The 23,278-nt window shown below is 34.1% G+C and overlaps 1 protein-coding gene across 2 annotated transcripts in view; it reads right to left on the reverse strand.

The window, feature by feature from the left end:
- Positions 1–4,023: 4,023 nt before the first annotated feature.
- The window catches only part of SLC36A4 (solute carrier family 36 member 4), a 35,379-nt gene continuing 16,124 nt past the window's right edge, over positions 4,024–23,278 (reverse strand). For both annotated transcript variants that reach the window (XM_011363293.2, XM_011363294.2), the window contains exons 7-10: positions 21,861–21,959; positions 18,995–19,164; positions 13,957–14,126; positions 4,024–6,139 (exon numbers count right to left, since the gene is read on the reverse strand). In XM_011363293.2, the coding sequence (XP_011361595.1) occupies positions 5,841–6,139; positions 13,957–14,126; positions 18,995–19,164; positions 21,861–21,959 (738 nt within the window). In that variant the 3' untranslated portion in view covers positions 4,024–5,840. The remainder of the gene's footprint in view (positions 6,140–13,956; positions 14,127–18,994; positions 19,165–21,860; positions 21,960–23,278) is intronic.

Raw genomic sequence — 23,278 nt, forward strand, 5'->3', positions numbered from 1 at the left:
ATATCTATAATGTAGAACTCCCAGTTAAACGGAGATGGACACAGATACTAAATTACCAAACAACATGGAAAGGCTAATAACCCCAAGGTCATTTGCTAGCATGAAGGAAGGAATATACAACTCACTCTGAATAGGGGAGAGGGTAGATGGGAACGCTTCCTGGTAGAAGAGATACCTAAACAGAATCTTAACAACTGCTAAGGATTGGCCAGGAAATACATTAGGGAGGGCGTAGAAGGACATTGTCTCAACATGAAGTGATGGAGTCGTGCAAATGAAAAATAGAATGTGTGCAGTGTTTGTGGTGCGACTAGAACTCTGGTGTTGCTAACTCGTAGGAGGAGGCAGAGAGTGAGGCTGCCAGTGAACCACATTAAGGAGCTTGGTCTTTGTACAGCTGAGATTGGGAAAGGAAGAAATACAGGAGAGTGACAAGATTAGATTTTCTAGTGCCTGGTCTGCACCTGAGTGGGGTGCTGTGAGGCACCAGAGCTACAAAGATACATGAGACATAGGTCTATGGTCCGAAGGTGCTTGCTTCCGCACGGCCCGGTTTTTGCTCTACTTTGTTCTTCTCTAGACCTGCTCATCCTTGATCCACACCTTTCCTCTCTGCTCAGCGCATGTTGAGTGGTCAGTGTCTAGTCCTCGTCCCTGAGCACAGATCAAGATCCAGTATGGAAGACGTTAACGAAATACTACCTAATTTCTTAGCAAGGTACACATATTAGCTTTAGTTTGAGAAGCATTCTATCACCTGGTACCAGGCTGTCCTGTGCTTCATGGCACCAGATAACTAACTATGCAGCCAACAAACTCTATTCCCTAAAACCAGTTTAAGGCTTCAAAAAAATCTTTTATAGGGAACCTGAACCAAACCTATTTTTCAAAAATGGGTGCTCCTTTCCCAAGAAAAATTTCCCCTCAGGTCTGTGAACCCCTTGAAATGTGTACCCCACCAATTTACACACAAAAAAATGTTGAGAGCTTTTGCATATCCATTAAACTACTGTAAACTTTTGCACAAAAAAACCACTAAAATTAATTTTACAAAGTGCTGTATTTTTTTTCTCTAGCAAGTATTCCATAGGGCTTTTCATTGCATTCATATGTGTATAGCTAGTGCTTTTTTTTTTTTTTTTGGTCTCTATATTCCTTCTGTTGCTTGCCAAGAGCATGCACTACTAAGTCTTCATAAAGTCCCTGTTCCTTTCCTCAGAGCTTATTTTTCTCATCACTCACCTTCGACTATTCATTTAAAAATACTAAATTCCTTTTCCCTAACAGTATAGTTCCACTTTCTACATAGCTCCTTGTCTTGGTTCAAAAGCATATTTTTACAAAATTACAATTAAAAATGAATTTCATGTACTTATTCTTTCCAAAATTACTAATCTTAATACTATAATGCAAACTTCATTGTATTCCAGGTTATAATTTACGATTTCTTTGTTGAACATTTAGGTCGTTTCCAGTTTTTCACTATTGAAATCTAATGCTGCCAATGCACCTTTAGGCACAGTCCTCTTCTGGTTATGTCATTAAGTTCACGAGAGCAGAATTATTGATGCAAACATATAAATATCTTTATGGTCTTGGGTACAGGGTTGGAGTAATGCCAAGCAAAATGTATTACGGTGTCACTGATACAGATCCTTGACTTTAAGCAAGTGGTAGATTAAATCACAGATGCAGCATCTGAAGACTGCTCTTTCTGCATTTACTCTGTAGCAAGTTCAGGTCATGGTTTTGAGTATGCCCTTTCATTTTTAATCAACTTCTGCTCTTAGAGGTACATAATCGCAGCTCCCAAGGTTGAAGATCACAAGACAAAGAATTAACCACAAAGATTGATTAAAATGTTATGTGAATATCACATATACCAATGCCATTTTCAGCTTATGACATTTGTCAATGTCATTTAAACTTATAAAAGACAAATTTATTTTAAAAGGCATTTGCAAGCAAAATAATTTTATTGAAAATTCAGAAGTTACAGTACTTGAAGACAAATTTTTTTTATATCAAAGAAAAATAAGTTAAAAGAAAAAGAACTGATTCAAGTGCAATGATAGTTTTCAAACTAACAAAAACATTTGAAAAACAAACTAACAGCTTAATTTATGGTATAAATATATATTTTCCTCTTATCAAGAAAACATTAATGGAATAATTTTCAGAGCGACCTTTCAACACATCACCTTTCTGGACCCAATTCACATGGTACATGAGGACTAGTATCTAATTCACAGACTGCAGGCATGTGCACGAGTGTAAGAACAAGCTAATTTTAATATGAAATCTAAGAATGACGTATCATTTTATCATATGGCAACAAATAGCATTTTTAGTCACTTCTTGAGCATGTTTTCTTATCTCCTGGATGAAAACCAATCACTTTTTAGAAAGGTGTTTAGCCTAGCGAGCACCAGTGGCAAAAACCAGATTAACCATAATGCTGTCAAAATGTTATCGGTCAGCCGTTTAATGTTAGAAAATATCTTGTTATACCTTTAAGATCAAAGTTTCTCAAATTTTCTTATGGAGGGGGAAGCTAGTTAAGGTAAAATGACCAAAATACTCATTTTTTAAAAAAAGCCCTAATTTTATGTTATTAATGGTCTACATTTTTATCAGATTGTTTTGTTCCTCAACAAAAAATATTGAGCCACTGGTGTTATTTTATTTATTTTCATGATCTACATTCTGTATTTTCTCCCTTTTAAAAAGAGAACCAAGGCCAAGATCTAAGGTGGGTATATACGATCAGTAAACAAATGCACGATTCAGACACTATATTGATTGACATCTGCAGCGAAGAGATACCACAGGCAAGACCTGGGCTTCACTCAGCTAGAAATGGCACTAATACAGAACTTTAGTATTTCAATTAATATTTTTATAGAACTTGCAGTTAGAGAATTTTTGTTAAATATTAATGAAAATACTGATTTTAGGCCCTATTAAGAAATTTACAACATGTACAGTGCATAAAATGCTTATAAAATGTTAAGTGCATTGCCTAGGTGAGAAACAGAAATGGAGAATTCAGTGAGGACAGAAAAAAAACGTAATGTGGCACTTTCTATTTAGTAGTTTTTTCATTTGCTAACAACATACAATGATGGGTCTCTAACCGAGAAAAAAAAAAACAAACTAGTTCTTATTTAACTGTGGAGAAATCTGGCCAAGTGGGGAAAAGATCCTCTGATAAAAAATGTCTGAGAACCAGTGTTTTGACAAGTCAACTATGAAATTGGTGAAACCTCTCTGGATGTAAGGGAAATAGTGATAACTGACTTAAGAGGTCATCAGAGGTAAATAAAGCTTTCTTTTTTCTCCCTTCATCCAGTAGTAGAAAAGGCTCTCAGGCACATGATTAGCTTTCAGAGAAGGGACTTTACTGGGGTAGCAGATGAAATGCTGAATCACTTAGCCATAATGCGATGGACCAAAAAGATACTAAATACAAAATTTGGCAAGTGCAATCACTCTCATTTTTCCAGGCTCCAAAATAAAAGCAATAACTGGTCTAATCAAAATTTCTCCACAAAATTTTTAGAAAATTCTGACTCATTAAAAATAAAATTTCAGAAGAAAAATATCGCCCACTGATTTTCTTGCAAATACATCATCACAAATCCTTAAATAAGAGTACATTTATTTATATATAGTGTTTTCTGTTAAGAATTAAAACTACTTTCTCCCTTTTAAGCTCCTCTTCTGTATTTCAAATCTTGTACTTAAAGTATTGATAGTTTAATGAATTAAGTACTGAATGCCAATTCAGCACTCATTGCATAAGGAAGCCTGGCTGATAATGTGCTCAACATTTATGATAAATTTAAAATTTATTGCTATAAGCTACTCAAAATTTCACTGACTTTTATGAATTCATAAGAAAAATAAACAGGTGAAAATATGAAAATAAAATTTCACATACAGACTACAGATATTATCTAAAGAGAGCTGAAAAGACTTAACAGTGCTTTCCATTAAATAAGTTTTCAAGTCATATTGTTATAGTTTTTTAAAATACCTAATTTATTCTTAGAATCAAAATTATATAACATTAGTTTCAATTGCAATTACTTTTCCTGTAACTTCTACATTTAATATGACTAAAAGTTCAACATAACAGATTTGGCATAGAAGTATCACAATTACTGGTGTTACTTAATGCCAATGTTAAAAAAAAGTTTGATTCTTATGAATTTGTACCAAAATAAAGCTTCTGATATTTCTTTAGGATTTAACTTGATGACTCATTAATGATGAAGGCAAAAAATACTTGAATTATGTTAACATTTATATATAAAAATAGAATGTACACACTACAGTGATCTTGACAGGGTATTAAAGTACCACTAGCCTGATTAAAAAGTTGAACATTTTAAAGTATGAACTTTTTAAAAAGCAGGGTTCTTAATGTTTTAAACTTAATTTTTATCTCCTATGCCAACTGAGATTCTTTGAGTTCATAACTGGGCTTAAAGAATATATGGAGTAACACAAGGTATTTCTCTGGAAGAAACCTAGAGTGTCACGATATTTAGTAGAGTTTATTATGGTCTTGATTTTTCCTAATCATGAATCTCTTTACGGTTCTTTCATTCTGCACATTCAGATCAATAAAGGGCTATAATAAAAAAAAGCCATACGGTTGTAAACAGTGCACGAATCCTGTATTTTGTCAGATACCTATTTTCTGCCATTAAGAAAGATGGTGCCTACAAAATCTAGAAAGAAAAGAAACAATGAGAGCTGAAGCCACAAACGGGATGGTTGGGCACATTCTACCTGCCAGAAGTTAAACCAGTAAGTGGTTTCTATTCTGTTTTAAAAAAAAACATTGTTTTTTTCCCTTGTTGAGGTTTATATGTCTGTAGTTCAGGCTTTCTGGCATTCTCTGATTTTCTGCTCAGGTCACTATACAAAGATCACCCGATTTCAAAGCAGTAAAATATAATTAAAGAGACTCAACATTAAAGTTAAACTGAACATAATTTATTCCTTTTCTTAGATGTGAAAAAACAAAACCTGGACTGGGAATCAAAAGCTCAGTACTCTTCATCTCAAGGGTGCGTGGTCCTGACCAAATTATTTAACATTTCTGGGCACTGATTTCCTCAGGTAAAACATAAGGAACTTGTACTGGGTAGCCTTAAAGCCTCTTTCAAATTTAAGTGAAACACTAAGCCAGAATCTTGCACCATGCCTCGTAGTTTTCATTATGAAGATCAACTGGTATTACAAAGTAGTGTAAAAATAATACTGGTTTTATGTATTTCTGATGCTTACATTATGGTTAGTGAGGGTTTTCTATACTCTCAGGGGCTAATCATAAGAAACTGGTTCTCTAATAAAAACATAGTCGAGACATTTTTACATGATACACGAAGTGTGCTTTGACATTTGCTGCGATGGCCTGGGGATCTTTGTTACGGACGTCTTTTAATGCTCGTATTGTTGGAATCCTGTTCTCTCCTCTACTGGGTGGCAAAAGAGTAGCATGGGGGTAAAAGAGAGCATCTTGGTTAAAGTATTTCTGATTGAATGAAGAATAATAAAAGTCTTTTTCATTCTAGAATTTTTTTTACATTTTAATTTTCAATTTTCAAAACTAAATTTGAAATGATTGCTAATACTTAAAACTAAGAATCTGTCATAGTTTTCTACTACCGGTAAAGAATAATAATTTACCAGCAAAATATCAGCATTGTGCCAAAAGGAAACAGAGTTCTTCTATTTTTAAGTATAGTACAATGCATTCTACTAGTTCTTATTTTAATCATTTTCAGAACTGAGACAAAAGTAGAAGACTCGTAATTCTGTGTCAGCTATTTCAAACCAGATGTAAAGCATGTTGAATTCAAATTTAAAGAGGGACTCTGTGAAATAACTTTGGGAGTAGGATAAATAATTTCTTCAACAGTCACATATGTACCTAACAAGAAACCAACAACTCCAGTAAATGCTATAGAAATATTTTTCAGGATCATCCATATATTGTAGTGTTCCTTAGAAAATGTAAGAATTTCAACCAAAGGTGGCAGGATTAGGGCTAATGTGCTGCTGCTCACAGCTCCAACAAAGGAAATCACAATGTCGAGGCGAGGAATCAGAATCGCTCCAGCACCTGGAATATAAAACGTATTTTTATTTAAATATTTAAAACATGAATGCTAAATACTGATATTTTCAATACATTAAATTAATTAATGCAAGTAAGCACTACTAAACTATTGCTTATAGAAAAATGTCATCTTTTTTTTTGTAAGCTAAAAAGAAAACAAACCAAAATGATGAATGACATTTTTTGGTTTTTGACATCAATAGACCTCTTATATACAGAACTTTTTTTTCTTACATATAGAACTAATTTTTTGCTGTGATATTCTGGAGCAAAAAAGTTTGGGTAGTTTATTTCCAGAGCATTTTCATTACTCTGCCATTTAGCTCATTCTAGATGAAGTGGTGTATTATAAATAAATTATTAAATAAATGAAAAACGAGACCTATTCCTTATACCAGAATTTCAATTAATTTTCAAATTTTCAATTTCAAATAGAAGGAACAATGAAAATAGAAAATTAGTATTAAGCCAACACCACAGTGGTTAATTGTCATAGGGAAAATCACTGAAGGATGCTAAAATTAGTGGGCTAAATTAGTATGAGAACAAGATATTTGCATAGTCTCAAAATATCTCCCTACAAGATACTTATAAAGGGAAAAAGTTTCTTTACAGTGGAGAACTCCCTCAAACGCCATAGCAGCAAAGTGATCAAAGTTAACATCACTAGTAATAAGACATATTTACACTATGATGTGATGTGTTGAGAAGTGCAAAACATCACTTGTGGAATTCTTGTTAAAAATGTTTAACCTCAATCTAAACATAGGAAAGCATCGCACCAATCTAAACTGAAGGACATTCTTCAAAATTACTGTCACTTCAAAAATGTCACAGTAAAGAAAGACGAAGACAAAAACTGTCAAGACTGGAGGAGACTAAGGAAACGCAACAACTAAATTCAAGTGGGATGTTGTACTGGTTCCTGAACCAGAAAAAAAAATATAGGAAAATACTAGCAAAATCAGGATGAGGTTTATAGATTAGTTAGTATGACTATATTAATGTTAATTTCCTGGTTTTAATAAGTGTAGGAGGTGGGTCCAAGAAGGTAGCGAAAGAGGACATGGAGCTCACCCCTAGCGTGAACATACCAAATATGCACCTGTATTTAGAGCAATTCAATCTGAGAGACAACTGAAGGACAAATGAACAACTTCTGCAGAACAAAGGAGAGACCACAAAGAGTAGACTGGGGAAATGTGGGAGCCCACCAGGAACGGAGGAGTCAGTGAGCATCCCTGTTTACATTGCCCCTGCACTTGGAAAGACCAGGCAGGAGCTCTACCAGGTGCTCTAGCTGACCTGTGAGGCTGCGGTAGTGTGTCTCCAGCTACCCCACCTGGAGCTAGCTCCAGCAGAATAACAGTGCGTCATAGCAGGCACACACATTCCCCAGCTCCCCAAAAATCTGGAGCTATATTCAGCAGGCACAACAGGGTGCTGAAGTTTACCTGTACCAGGCCACAGCTGTATACACCCATGGGGCTGCCCCACTGGGAGCAAAGGCAGAACTACTAGGAAGCCCTAGTCCATGCATGCATGCTGGGCCGTGCTGCCTGGAGTGACGGAATAAGGATGCTGTAGTGAGCATCTCTGGAACAGTTCAGCTGAGACCTTGCTCTTGCAGCAATCACGAGAGAGAGAAAGCAGAGTGCTGCTATAGTGTGCACCTACACAGGGCCTCCAGACCAGCAGCAGACAGTCAAAACAACAGAGTAAGCTTTGAGCACACAGCCGAAAGACTCCCCTCTCCCAGAGGGAGACTGCAGAGTGCTGCAGCAGCACACCTTCACAGGGCCCCCGGACCAGCGGCAGTCAATCAAGACAATAGGGCTCACCTCGCACACAGAGCAGGCAGCCCTGCCCAGATCAAAAGCAGAATCAGCAGGGCTCTGTAGCACAAGCCTACAGGGCTGCCTTATTCAGCACAGCAGGGCAGGGAAGCCCACACACCAGGATGCTTGAACCCACTCCACACCTTTTGGCCAGGTGGTACCACAGGAGCCCACTCCAACTCCAACAAATCTACCTGAACCATCAGGCTACACAGTATCCGCAGAAGCCACTTTTACAAATGACTTTTTCAAGATTGAGATAGCTATTTCATTTAACTCACAGGAAGAAACACAAAGTTAAACAAATTGGGAAAGAGAAGAATATGCCCTAAATGAACAAACAAGAAAAAACTCCAGAGAAAAACTCCAATAAAATGAAGATAATTTGCCTGGTAAAGAATTCAAAGAAACGGTCATAAGAATGCTGAACAAAACTGAGAGCAGGAAAGTAGAACTCACAGAGAACGTCAAGAAAGAGATAAAGAATACAATAACTGAAAAAAACACATTAGAAGGACTGACAGCAGATTAGTTAATACAGAAGAACAGATTAGTGACTGGAAGAATACTGGAAATCACTTAACAAAATTTAAAAAATTTTAAAATGAGTCTAGTATAAGGGACCTCGGGTACAACATGAAGTGCCCTAAAATTCACATTATAGGGAAGGATTCCAGAAGAAGAGAAAAGGAGCAGAAACTATATTTGAAGAAATAATGACTGAAAACTTTCCTAATCTGGAGAAGGAAATGACATCCAGGTCTAGGAGGCACAGAGAGGCCCAAACGAGATGACCCCAAAGAGGCCCACACCCAGACATACTGTAATTAAAATGGCAAAAGTTAGGGATGAAGAGACAATCTTTAAGGCAGCAAGAAGGAAACTAGTTGCACACAAGAGAAACCCCAAAGGCTGTCAGTTGATTTCTCAACAGCAGCTTTATAGGCCAGAAGGGTGTGGCAGGACACTTTTAAATTGCTGGGGCGGCGGGGGGAAGCTATAACCTAGAATACTACACCTGGCAAGGTTATCATTCAGAACTGAAGGAGAGAGAGTTTCCCAGATAAAAAGTTCCCCACCGCTAAACTCACTTTACAAGAAATGTTAAAGCATGTAGAAAAAAAAAAAAAGCCATAACCAGAAATAAGAAAATTTAAGAAAAAATACCACTGGTAAAGAAAGACAAATATTACACAGCAAATCAACCACTCAAAATGCTAATAAGAAGGTCAAAAAACAAAAGTAGCAAAATTAACTACAATAGAGGAAAGACAAAAAGATAAAATATGATGTCAAGAACAAAGCATGGAGAGTAGTAAAAATATAGTGCTTTTAAAAAGTATTTGAACTTAAACTCACATCAGCTTAAACTAGACTGCTACAGCTATAGATAGATATATATGAACCTCATGGCAACCACAAACAGAAAACCTACAAGAAACACACAAAATAGGAATGAACTCAAACAAAACACTAAAGAACACCAGTAAATCAAAAAGATCAAAATAAGAAAGGAAATAGGAGAACAAAAACAACCAAAAAACAACAAAATGGCAACCAGCACATACCTATCAATAAATACTTTAAATGTAAGTGGACTAAATACTCCAATTAAAAGACATAGGGTGGCAGAATAGATAAAATAACAAGACCCATCTATATGCTGCCTACAGGAGACACACTTGAGATCAAAAGACAGACTGAATATTAAGGGACTGAAAAAGTCCGTGCAAATAGAAACGAAAAGCTAGGGTAGCAATACTCATATCAGTCAAAATAAATTTTAAAACAAAGAATATAAAAAGAGACAAAGATACTACATAATGATAAAGGGTTCGATCCAGGAACAGGAACAATAATAAATATTTATGCACACAGCATAGGAGCATCCAAGTACAGAAAGCAAATATTAATGGATATTAATAGAAATAAAGGGACTTTAATACCCTACTTACCTCAATGGATAGATCATTCAGACAGAAAATTAATAATGGCCTTAAATGTCACATTAGAGCCAATCTACTTAATAGACATTTTTAGAACATTTCATCCCCAAACTGTAGAATATACACTTTTCTCAAGTGCACATGGAACATTTTCTGGACAGACCTCATATAAGGTCACAAAAGAAGCCTCAATTCAAGAAGACTGAAATCATACCAAGCATATTTTCCAACCACAATGGCGTGAAACTAGAAATCAACTGCAGGAAGAAAACTGGAAAAAAACCACAAATATATAGAGATTAAACAACATGTTACTAAACCAATGGGTCAAAAAGGAAATCACAAATTACCTTGAGACAGATGAAAATGAATACAACTCATCAAAATTTATAGGATGTAGCAAAAACAGTTTTAAGAGAGGCGTTCATAGCTATACAGGCCTACCTCAAGGAACAAGAAAAATCTCAATCTGAGTTTATAACTAAAGGAACTAAAAAGAGAACAAATAAAACTCAAAGTAGGTAGAAGGAAATAATGTGGATCACAGCAGAAATAAACAAAATAGAGACTAAAAAAAAAAAAAGGATCAATGAAACTAAGAGCTGGTTCTCTGAAAGGATAAATAAAAATTGACAAACCTCTAGCCGGGCTTAAGAAAAAGAGAACTCAAATACAATCAGAAATGAGAGATTACGGCTGATAACACAGAAATAAAAAGGATCATTAAGGAATACTAAAAACAATTATATGCCAACAAATTTGATAATGTAGAAGAAGTGAATGAACTTCTAGAAACATACAAACTTCCAAGACTAAACCAGGAAATCTGAACAGATTATCAGCAATGAAACTGAAGCAGTAATCAAAAAATTCCTAAGAAAAAAAGCCCAGGACCAGACAGCTTCACAAGTGAATTTTACCAATTTTACCACAGTTAAAGAATACCTATTCTTCTCAAACTATTCTAAAAATTCTAAAAAGAAGACTCATTCTACAAGTCCAGCATTACCCTGATACCAAAACCAGACAAAAACACCACAAAAAGAATTATAGGCCAAAACCCCTGATGAACATAGACGTAAAAATTGTAAAGGAAGAAGTAAAACTCTCCATTTGCAGATGATGTGATACTATATATAGAAAACTCTAATGAATCCATCAAAAAATTAATAGAATTAATGAATTCAGTAAAATAGCAGTATACAAAATTAATTTACAGAAATCCATCATGTTTCTATACACTAATAACGATCAGAAGGAGAAATTAAGAAAAATCTCATTTACAACTCCATCAAAAAGAATAAAATATCTAGGAATAAATTTAAAAAACAATGTGAAAAACCTGTACTCTAAAAAAATATAAGACACTGAAGAAAAAAACTGAAGACATAAACAGAAAAATGTGCCGCACTCACGGACTGGAAGGATTAATATCGTTAAAATGACCATACTACCCAAAGCCGTCTACAGATTCTATCAAAATACCAGTCACACTGTTCTCAGAACTAGAACAAATAATCTTAAACTTATATGGAATCACAAAAGACCATGAACAGCCAAAGCAATCTTGAGAAAGAAGAACAAAGTTAGATTTCAAACTATACTACAAAGCTATAATCAAAACAATATGGTCTGGCACAAAAACAGACACGTAGATCAATGCAACAGAATAGAGATCCCAGAAATAAACTCTCACTTATATGGTCAATTAATCTATGACAAAGGAGGCAAAAAAATACAGTAGGGTAAAGACAGTCTCTTCAACAACTGATATTGTAAATACTGGATCTCTCTTACATCACATAAAAAATAAACTTAAAATGTATTAAAGACTTAAATGTGAGATCTGAAACCATAAAAATCCCAGAAGAAAACAGGTAGTAAACTATTTGACATTTCTTAGCAATATCTTTTTGGATATGTCCCCTAGAGCAAAGTAAATAAAAGCTGTTTATTTTTAACAAACGGGACTTCTTCAAACTAAAAAGTTTTTGCACCACAAAAGAAACCACCAACTAAAAAAAAAAAAAAACCTACTGAATGGGAGAATATATTCATAAATGATATATCCAATTAGGGTCTGACATCCAAAATATATAAGGAACTCATACAACTCGGCAAAAAATAATCCAATCAAAGAATGGGCAGAGGTCATGAAAAGACATTTCTCCAAAGAAAACATAATGGCCAACGGATATATAAACAGATGCTCAACACCACTAACCATAAAAGAAATTCAAATTAAAATGACAATGAGATACCACCTGAGACCAGTCAGAACGGCTATTATCAAAAAGTCAACAAATACAAGTGTTGGCGAGGATATGGAGAAAAGGGAATCTTCATGCACTGTTGGTGGGACTAGAATTTGGTAGAGCTACTATGGAAAACAGTTTGGAGGTTCCACAAAACTAAAATGGAACTACCATATGACCCAGCAATTCTACTTCTGGGTATTTACCAAAGAAAATGAAAACACTCATTTGAAAAGATATATGCTCCTCTATGTTCACTGCAGCATTATTTACAATAGCCAAGGTGTAGAAGCAACCTAGGTGTCTTGTCGATAGGTGAATGGATAAAGAAGTTGTGGTACATATATGCAATGGAATATTAACCATAAAAAAAGAACGAAATCTTGCCATTTGTGACAACATGGATGGACCTAGAGGGTATTACTAAATAAGTCAGAGAAAGAGAGATAACACATGATTCCACTATTATATGTGGAATTTTTTAGAAAAAAATAAAACAAAACAAAATAGAAATACTCATAGAAACAAAGAACAAACCAATGGTTGCCAGAGAGGTGGGGGTGGAGGGATGGGTGAAAAAGGTGATGGGGAATATAGATGGGGAATAGTGTGATAACGTTGCACAGTGATAAATGATTACTAGACTTATGGTCAGCACATCGTAAGATATATGATGTTGAAACACTATGTTGTGCACCTGAAACTACTATAATATTGTATGCCAACTATACTTTAAAAAAAAAATGATTACTTTGAAAATAAGTTTTATGTACTTTTATCAGCTTTGTTTTTTCTTCGAAATGTAATGCACCCAATTCTTTAAATCCAGGCATAAACTCTACCCCAAGCTACTCAATGCGATTTACAAAGTTGCCCAGAATTCTAGCTCTACCATACTATAACCTGAAAAGGGCCAAGATGGTTATTCATATCTTCCACAGAATTTCCAAAGCTGCTTAATCTTCAGAACACCAGGAATTTGGTCCCTGGTATCATTTTAGGCAATCCCATTAGTTCAGTGTTGCAGTCACCTTTCTATTTGCAGTTATAATAATGGTGACAATAACAACAGTAACTTCTAGCTACTTTGTTAATATTGTTAAGCCCTACAAAAACGCCATAAGGAAGTCTTACCTTTATTCCACAGTCGAGGAAAGAGGGTCTCAAAGGTGGTATGTAACTTGCCATGCAAGACACCAGCAAGTAAGTGGTAGGGCTGAGTCTGAACCATCAGGTCAGTGAGACTCCAAAACTCACACTTTATACTATACCAAACTCAAGTTCCCTCTCCACAAGTCTCCATTACTAATGCTACCTTGTGAAGACATTTTCTAATATGGAACCGTAATAAAAGATTATGTACACACCTTCGAGTAACAAGTAAAATAAACCACTGAAATTATTAAACGCCAAAACAAAACCCAGTCCTATATATAGTCATGGAGAGTTAAACTGTTAAATATACAAAAGTCAGCTGAAATAAAAAACCTGAAGAAAACTAGAACCAAAATGTGTATCAGCAATATAAGGGGTGCCCTTATGCATCTGATTTAAGTATATTTTAATCACAACTGATGTCATTTTCAAAATGATAGTTTTTTTAAGTGTGGTAGAGTCTGGTTGTGTTTTTCTTAAATAGTAGTAGACTAATAAAATTTTAAACTAAAAAGTATCTCAGCTAGATGAATAAAATTGTTTAAAAATATTTAAAATATAATTTAGCTAATGAAGCTCAACAACAACAAAAAATTATTATAATGTAAACATGTAATGATACTTACAAGTAATACTAACCAAGACGGATCTTATCACAAATTCACAGATTTGCTTCCATTTAGCCTGAAATTTGGATGTGATCGCAGGAATAATGATCTCTGCTGGAACATAGAACTGAATGGAATATGTCACAAAGATGCCAAAGGAATACAGAATTTTCACTGCCTGATATAACCTGTTAAAAAAATTCAAAATTTAGTCATTTTCCACCCCCCCCCCCAGTTTGACTGAGGTATAACTGACAAATAAAATTGTAATATATTTAAAGTGTACAACATGATGATTGATATACATTGTGAAAGGATGATGCCCATAATTGAGTTAATTAATAGATTCATCACCATATATTTTTACTTTTTTTTTTTCTTGGTGAGAACACTTTGGTTTTATTCTCTTAGCAAAGTTCAATTATAAAATACAGTATTATCAATGACAGTCATAATTGTTACATTAGATCCTCAGACCTTATTCATCTTATAACTGGAAGTTTGTACCCTTTTACAAAGATTTCTTCTTTTCCCCATCCTCCAGCCACTGGCAACCACCAATATACTGTTTATGTGAGCTGGCCTTTTTTTTTTTTTTTTTTTTATGTTGCACATGTAAGTGATAACAAACAGTATTTGTCTTTGTCTGTCTGGCTTATTTCACTTAGCATAATGCCTTTCAGGTTCAACCACACTGTTGTCTTAATATAAATCTAGCTTTCTTCCTTTTTAATGTTAGACAAGAAATCCAACACAAACTTAGGTCAGTATCTTACAAATTTTTAATGATTGTTTATATAAAAAAAAAAACACAGCTGATTTCTACTATATTTCTAGATGATAGATGGACAATTCATTCTGGCAACCCTAGAAAGCTTGAATGTGGCATGCAAAGGTTTGCAAAATATTGTTGGAAAGATTTCATTCGAGGCTAAGCCAATGTTCTGAAGGTTAGGGTGAGCCCCATGAAGAGCTAATGTTTTCTCAACTTTCTTTTTAAAAATTGAGCATACTGTATGTCCTTGATATCTCAGTGATTCATATAGAGAAGAAAAACTTCATATTGAGTTATACAGTTCTCCTTGCTAGAAATTTCTTGGTATGTATATTAGTTACAGAAATGTCATCGTCATTCTTAAGTCTAAAAAGAGGGCATCTAAACGGTTTCAGCTTGCAAAGTTCTCTAGATTACATAGGAATTCTGCCTATTTTAAAGTTACATTAATAAGAGAAATAAAGTTGTTGGGTTCGGTTGTTGTTTTGTCCAAGTAAACAACTTTTTTGATGCCCAGTGCTTCGAAACAGCACAGCAATGTTCAGTTTTATAAATATCTTTAGCTTTCTACATTGTAGACAGCCTCTTGCCAAAACTCAGCACGTATATCTTAATAAAAACTTTAGGAAAATGCCTTTTTAAAAGTTAATAATGACACAGAGAGAATATGTATAATTGTAGGACTCAGAGAGAAACTATGGAACCTACTCCCTTAGGTTACAAACAATAAAATTATGTGTTGTATTTTTTGAAATTCCGAATATTTGACAACAATCAATAGAAAAATCCAATCACACTTGTATTGTTTAAGAAACACACTAGAGACGAGCCTGTGAATCAAAAGAGCCACACGCTGCATTACGGGTAGTGACTAACATGTTTATCCTCTTTCGGGGGAAACGTTATTGATAGCCACAATCTTGCCGCTTAAAAGTTCTACTTTGTCACCTAAGATGTGTATGCACAGGGCAGAGCGTTTCTTAGGAAAAAAATGCAATTACTTTAAAGGGTTATAAAATGTCCCATTTTTGGTAAAGAAAGGCCTCAAGATTAATTAGGCTTTCAGCTTAATTTCGATGTCTTAAGACAAAGTGGTAAAGATTATAAACAGTTCTCTGAACTGTGGCAGAGCAAAAAGGAATTCAGTAATTCCTCTATAATTTTTTCATCATAGAAGAGGAAGGAAAAGAGCTAAGTAGAAATAGATTTAAAAGCACTACAAATAACATAGTTAAGGAAAGAAGAAACTCCTTAGGGCTGGCACAATAAAAATCTTAATTTTAAAACAATCTCAGGATATATTTCTCAGCTTGAGGTTTAAAGATTAAACACAAAATGGTCAAATTACTGAACTGTACAAAATAACAGAAAGCCTCCTAGTTTCACATACTCTTACATGTGATTGTGAGAACTGAATATTCTTATTAGTTTATTAGAACATTCCTTTTTAAAATTATTTTTTAACTTACATGTTTTTAAAATATAGCTAATATATTTTAAAATATTATGCATATAATTTTTATTGCTATAAAACAAGTTATATAGGCTGAGCCTCATTATTATTAATAACCATTCAATAATATTAGTTTTTTGCAATTATTGGTGTTACACAGAATAAAAATGGGACATAAATGGTTTCTGTCTTCTGGAAGCAGGTGTACTTGTTCATAACAATGAAAAGTAATAGAGAAATGTTTAAGAAAGTGCTGTAGTCTTTTAAAATCAACTGTTTCATTTCTACTTGTTTTCTGATTCAAGAGCCCAAACTATATTTCTCTATTCAACTTTTCTAGAGATATTGCTAACCTTTGTTCTCATTTTGGTTTTTAGCAAGCAGCTCTGGTAAGAATCCTTTATATACTAAGTTTTAGAAATGAAGAGTTGAAAGAACAATTTACCCAGTAAACTCTCTCTCCAAAGTATAAAAACTTTCTTAAAATCACAAGAATTTGTTTTGAGGATATATAAGAACATAAAAACTTGTAAGTAACATGTAGTGTACATTAAAAGGTATTTTAAAACTCATTACCAAAGTTCTTTAAAGTTAGAGACTGTGTTTTATTCCTCTCAGTATACTCCACCATCAATATACTTAGTAGGTGACATATACTTATTAAATATGAAATTAATATTAATAATCAAAAAGGGTATGAACAGGTAATTTTTAGAAACTACATCCATTCAATATTACAAATAAAAATAATCCAAAGAATGATTCTTGCTTTAAAACAAATATGTTATACTGTTAGCAGAACATTTAACATCTTAGTAAAGAGCAGAAATGTATTTTTTAAATAATTATTTTGCAGTCAATACATGAAATCATAATAAGGGGAGGGGAGACAACTAATGTTTCGCTAAAAACATTAATTTTGAAAACATGGGATTCAAAATTTGCAACGCTTCTATTCTTTTCCACTCATTGGCTAACAAATCAATAGTTAACCTAAATTTACATGTATGAATATCTTAAAAAGTTTTTAAAGGCCAACCTAAGAAATAAGTTGTTGACCAAGTCTTTTTCTCAAGGCTGAATACAGAAGTTAACCCCTGGAAAGAATCGGATAACTCACTTTCCCTCTTGGACCCTTCAATGTACTCAGGTTAAGAATCTTGGGTTTAGCTGTGATACGAGTCTTTTTGAAGACTAGCTACAATTCTTACTAAGAACCTCACCTCATTCTACGCTAAAAAATAAGACAATGGGAGTTTAATATTCATTACTAAATTAAATGCTTTAAACAACTAAACTTTTGTAGCATGTTCAGTAGAATGTAAGCATCATGAGGAAGAGATTTTTATCTGTTCATCACTATGTCTCTAGTGCCTGGAATAGTACCTAGTACACAAAAGGCATAATATAAATATCTGTTAGATGAATAAATGAATTTGGTAGATAACCTTCATTTTAAATTTAGTATGATCAATAATAGATATTCTGATGAGGAAAGGCAGAGACAGTCTGGGTCCCGAATTCCTAGTTACAGGCAACTTTAATATTGGATGGAGATTTAAGAATTTGTGAGGGAGAGGACAGAGGGAACAGTCTAGGGTATGTGAATCTCCTTTTTCAGTTTCCTTAAATTTATTTCTCTATTTTTTTATTTGTTGTGTCTCTTGGTGAATCTATTTTCACCTAAACATTTTCATCTTAGGCAATAAACTCCTCAGAGTTGAACCTTATGATTGTCTAGTAGGATCAATTAAGACATTGCTTGATTACCTTGATTACTCGTCAGCTTTATTTCCCAGAATATTCAGACTCCTAGCTCCTGTATGCTACAAATATGGCTTAGTCTTAGGGTCTGCTGTCTTGGGGGCGGGGGGGGGTGGGGGCGACGGGAATAAAGTCCCAGTTTAATTATCTTAGTAAATTAAAATGCTTACCTCATTGCTTCCCTGTTCTTACATGCTCCTTCCCTATTTTTTGGATTGAATTTTTCTTATCCAATACATGCTTCATGAAGACTGCTACATGTGAAACAGCAGAAGTCACCTGACTACTTCTCAATATTTGTTTGTATAAAAACCTAATACCCTTGATATTTTTTAGTGTAAGTGCTATATTTAACATTTAAGGTCTCCTAGACTTCAATCCAAGCAGCTAAAGGAGCAGCATGACATTAATCAACAATTTAGTATTTATTCGCTGCATTTATCAAAACTAAGAAGTTACTTTCCATTTTATAAATAAGGGAACATTATGCATAGTAATCACTATGCATATCTTTTTGCATTCTCCAGAGACTAATCTCTGGAAGAAGGAAAAACCCTATACACTGCTTCATTTAATGGAATATGGTTCTAATATTAGAGACTATTAGGACACTACGTTATTTAATTTACTTATAATGTGCCCTGTGTCTGAAAGGTTTTGGAGTGCATACAATATTAACATTGGTGAGCAAAACAGTAAAGGCCATAGTGAAAGGTTATATTATTTTATCAAGAACTCAGAGTGTTGGATTTTTTGGCATCAAGGACAAGTATTAAATTTTTTATTCAAGAGAGTCCATATTAAGAGAATTCATGTTTTACTCTTCTAATTTACTCAAATTCGGAACATTCTACAATGTTTAATCTTTTAAAAAAAATCCCACAAGGATATGCAAAATCATAGATGGTCTCTGAAGATTATAAATATTCTAGATTACACAAATGAAATCGGTAAAAATTACACTTTTAAACCGTAAATCCAAGAATGCACTTTTATCATCAAATATTAGCAAACTACATCTATAAAATATACAGACTAGGATTAACGAACTCATATATACCTACCATACATCTTGGGGAAGATTTAAAGTTATGCTGCCTTTGATTTCATCCCGGAAACACATATATCCTAAGGTAGCTAATGTTACATACAAAGTTGTAACAATCCCCATGCCAATATTCAATGCTTGTGGGAAGCGTTTTGATTCTCTCATCTGATTTTCCAGTGGAAGGACCTAAGAAGAGAATGCAGAAAACAAATAATTTAAAACAATCTAGTATCCTGTCTTACATTTATACAAATTAATCTTTCCGCAGTTTATATGCAAATCTTTTTTCCTTTAAAACACTTATAATTGTTGAAGTATGTTTCTAGGTGTTATATATATATATATATATATATATATATATATATATATATTACATTACAGGTTTTTAAAAAGATTTAAAATCAACTCTTAGCAGGCAAACCTGTTTTAAAAAACAAATGTGAAAACTTTCCCCTATTAACATTTTATGCAACCAAAGTACATTTGTTACAACTAAGAACCAACACTGGTACATTCCTATTAAACTCCAAACTTGATTTGGATTTTACTAGTTTTTCTGCTAATGTCCTTTTTCAGTTCGAGTCTCAGCCAGGATAGGACATTGCATTTTCTTGCCATGTCTCTTTAGTCTCCTCTGGTCTGTGAAAGTTCTTCAATCTTTCCTTATTATTATTTTGACCATTTTGAGGAGTATTGGCTAGGTATGTGGTATAATGTCCTTCTCTTTGGGTTTGTCTGTGTTTTCCTCATGACTAGACTGGGATTATAGGTTTTAGAAAAAGATACCACAAAGGTGAAGTGCCCGTCTCATCACATACAGTATCAACATGATTCATCACTGGTGAATTTTGATCACTTGGTTAAGGCAGTGTTTTCCAGGATCCTCTGCTGGTAAAGTTCTTCTCCCTCTCATCATACACTATTTTTGTGAAAGCAAGTCACACAATGCAGCCAGCCCACACTCCAGGGACTAGGGGGGATTAAGCTGCAGCTCCTGGAGGGGGAGTAGCTACATAAATTATTTAGAAATACCCTCCCCCCCCTTTTTTACATATTTGTATGTTTTTACTTTTATCTATATTAGTATTTATCATTTATATTAGTATGGATTCATGTGTATTAGCTTTAAACTTTGAGTATGAATCCAAAACACTGTTATTTTGTTGCTCATACTGCCCCAGCTTTGGTGGTTGTAAATTCTATCAGGTTGATTGCTATGTCCCATTGACTTGCCTTCATTCTCCTGTTTTTTGAGCACTTCCATACTTTCTAGCACAAGATGCTCCAGATTCATCTTGAATTTCCTTGCTTCAGCCCTAGAATCAGCCATTTCACCAAAAAACTTTGGTTCTTTTGTTGCAAATGGTATTCAGAAATCAAGATTTGGGTACTGGATGTTCTTGTTTCTAGTGAGGCATCAGTGCTTATAGGGCCTTTCATCAGACAGTACTAGAAAATATATGTATGTATAATAACCCATGTATACACGTCTATAATTGTTTCTTTATCTATCCATCTGTATCTATTGTATGTCACTTTAGTGAGATGAATAAATTATTTTCATTATATAAAAAAGTGAAAGAAAATAACTGAAATAAGGGATTATGGTCAATAAATGGTGCCAGTAGAGCTAGAAAAGGAGAAAGGGGAGAAAATGAACATTTATGGAGGCTCCCTCTGTGTCAAGCAGCATTCTAAGTGCTTTACACATAATCTCATTTATGAAATAGATCTGGGGAAATATGAAAGAGAATCAATATGCCTTAATTACTGAGTACAATGAAGAAACCAGAGATGGAGTGAAAAGAATTACTACAATGTTTCAAGCTTGAGCCACTAAAAGTAGAACTAAAAGAAACAGGGAAATGAAAAAGTGAAGCTAGTTTTGTATAAGAAAATACGTGTCAGACTTTGGACCTGTTGAATTTGAGGTGTCACAGAACCAACACTTAAATGGAAATGTCCAGTCGCTAACTAGAGCTTAGGTAAAGACAGAAATGAAAACCTGCAGGTATGCCTATAAAAGTGGTTAAGTGGAATTGTAAGAACTTGTGAGAATTCTCTAAAGGAGAATTCGGAGAGCAGAAACCCAAGTAAAATGTTGTAAAATTGTCTTTTAGATCTATTTTTGGTTCACATAAACAGATGTTTATGAGTGGTTCCACTCCCATACCATACCATCAGACTATGAAACAAGCTATAGAGTAGACAGCAATAATCTATTTTCCTCAAATCTATACATTCTAGGTTTTAAAAAACATGGAAGCATCTTGAGTGGAAATATTTAAGATCTTAGAATCCTCAGGATACTTGTATCTGAGGATAACATCATTTCCCAAAACAAATATGATATGAACAAATCTAAAGGGAGAATTTATATTGGACTTTTCTTATGTAATAGTACCTTTGTAACAATTTCAATTTACTTCAAATCATCCAGTCTATAAAATATGTTTGAGATTTGTCTGAATATAACCCAGGCTTAGTAGAGTAGCTGGGACATAGATAAAACAAAATTGGCTATGTGTTAATAATTTCTGAAACTAAGTGATGCTTACATAAAAGTTCATCATATGATTATCTACATTTTGTATAGGTTTAAAATTTTACATAATAAAATATTAAAAATAATCTAATGTCTTCATTTTACAAATAAAGAGAATTAGAGAGTTTAAGTGATATATTTAAGATTAAACTCTTGGTTAGTGGAAGATAAACTTTAAGTCGAGCCTATTATATCAAACTGCAAATCGTGTTCTAGAAATATCAAAAATAGAAATATCAAAAATAGAAACAAAAAAGAAAAACATACATTTCTAAATGTAGCTTGACTTAAATCTTTGTATTAAGATTTTAAAAAATAATAAACATTAAATCCTTACCACTCCTATGCCTTCAAAAGCAAATACAGCAGTACCAAAAAAAAGTGGATATTTTTTCCAACCAGCCACTATTGGAAGGTTGTAGGGATCTGGCATATTCTGCAGAAAAGAAGAAACAAATAAAGCAAGTTATACCTTTACTTATCTTAAAAAATTTTAAATGAAAGAGTAAAATCATATAATTCTGAGCTTCACAACAGCAAATGTGTTATAAAAGTGAATAATTCTTTCAATGAACACTTTAAGCATCCTATGTTAAATATAGCCAAGCTGTTAAGATGTCACTGCCAAAAGCAATTGTTTCCCTCATGCCCACGCATTCCAACTGAGCTAAATGCTCCTGATTACCTGTTTCCACCTGCAAGTCTTAGGCTGTTCACATTGGGTATAGCTCCTGCCACAACAGGAAATACATAAGCATACTCGAGGTCTGAGCTGAGAGCCATATAATCAGTTATTAATCACTGTCGATGATGTCTAACGAAACTCATTCTCTACCCGATTTTCACTGCTCTTTCAGTCTCTAGGATACCTGATTCCTGACTTTGGCTTTCTACCTCATAACTCTGTGCTACTCCCTAGTACAGGTCTCCCCGGTTTCAGTGTTTTACTCTTTGAACTGACAGTTGCCATTACCCTTACTGTTTGTGCATATGCCTTGATTCTGGCTTTGATGACTTGGTCCCAACTCATAGTCTCATTCCAACTCTCTACTATCTGGAAACTCACAAGCTACATATCTTGTTCAATGGACACTTGTTTCAGCTACCTCAAGACTGGTCCCTATTTGCCTCGTCATCTTGTGTTCTCTGCCTTATCTGATTGAAAATAAAATAGAAGGCCAAGGAAAGAGGATAAACAAAGAAACTGAAATATGAAAGCACAGATAATCTGGAAAATAGGTCTAGAATATCTGAAGTTTAGGAAGAACTGTGTTATTTAATGGTGATACATGGCTAAAAACATAAGCCTAGGTCAGAAGGACAAGTGTATTAAAGTGTTTGGATTATTTGATAACAATACTACACTGTTATTCAAGGCTCACACTGTCCATTCTATCTAAGGAAACTCCTTTTCTGCTCCACTGACTCACACATTCAGCTAAGGGGTCATGGACTCCAGAAAGCCTTATGAGATCTTCCTGCTTGTCCGCTTCCACTCTTACATGTTATAAGAAAGAGTCTACAGGTTTTGTAATTCAGAGAGGGGGTTAAAATGAAATGTAGAGCCATCGTAAGAGAGTCTATAAAGGATTGTTAATGAAGATTTTAGAGCAATTACTTTGGCAGCAATATATAAGATGGATCGAATCAGGAAAGAATAGGACAGGGATTCACAACCTTTTCGATCATTTTCCCCTTTGAGACATGAAAGCTATACTAAGCTGCTCAGTATAAAAATGCATATACATATAAACA

Source organism: Pteropus vampyrus, unplaced genomic scaffold (genome assembly GCF_000151845.1).
Source record: "Pteropus vampyrus isolate Shadow unplaced genomic scaffold, Pvam_2.0 Scaffold84, whole genome shotgun sequence".
In the NCBI taxonomy this organism is placed as follows: Eukaryota; Metazoa; Chordata; class Mammalia; order Chiroptera; family Pteropodidae; genus Pteropus; species Pteropus vampyrus.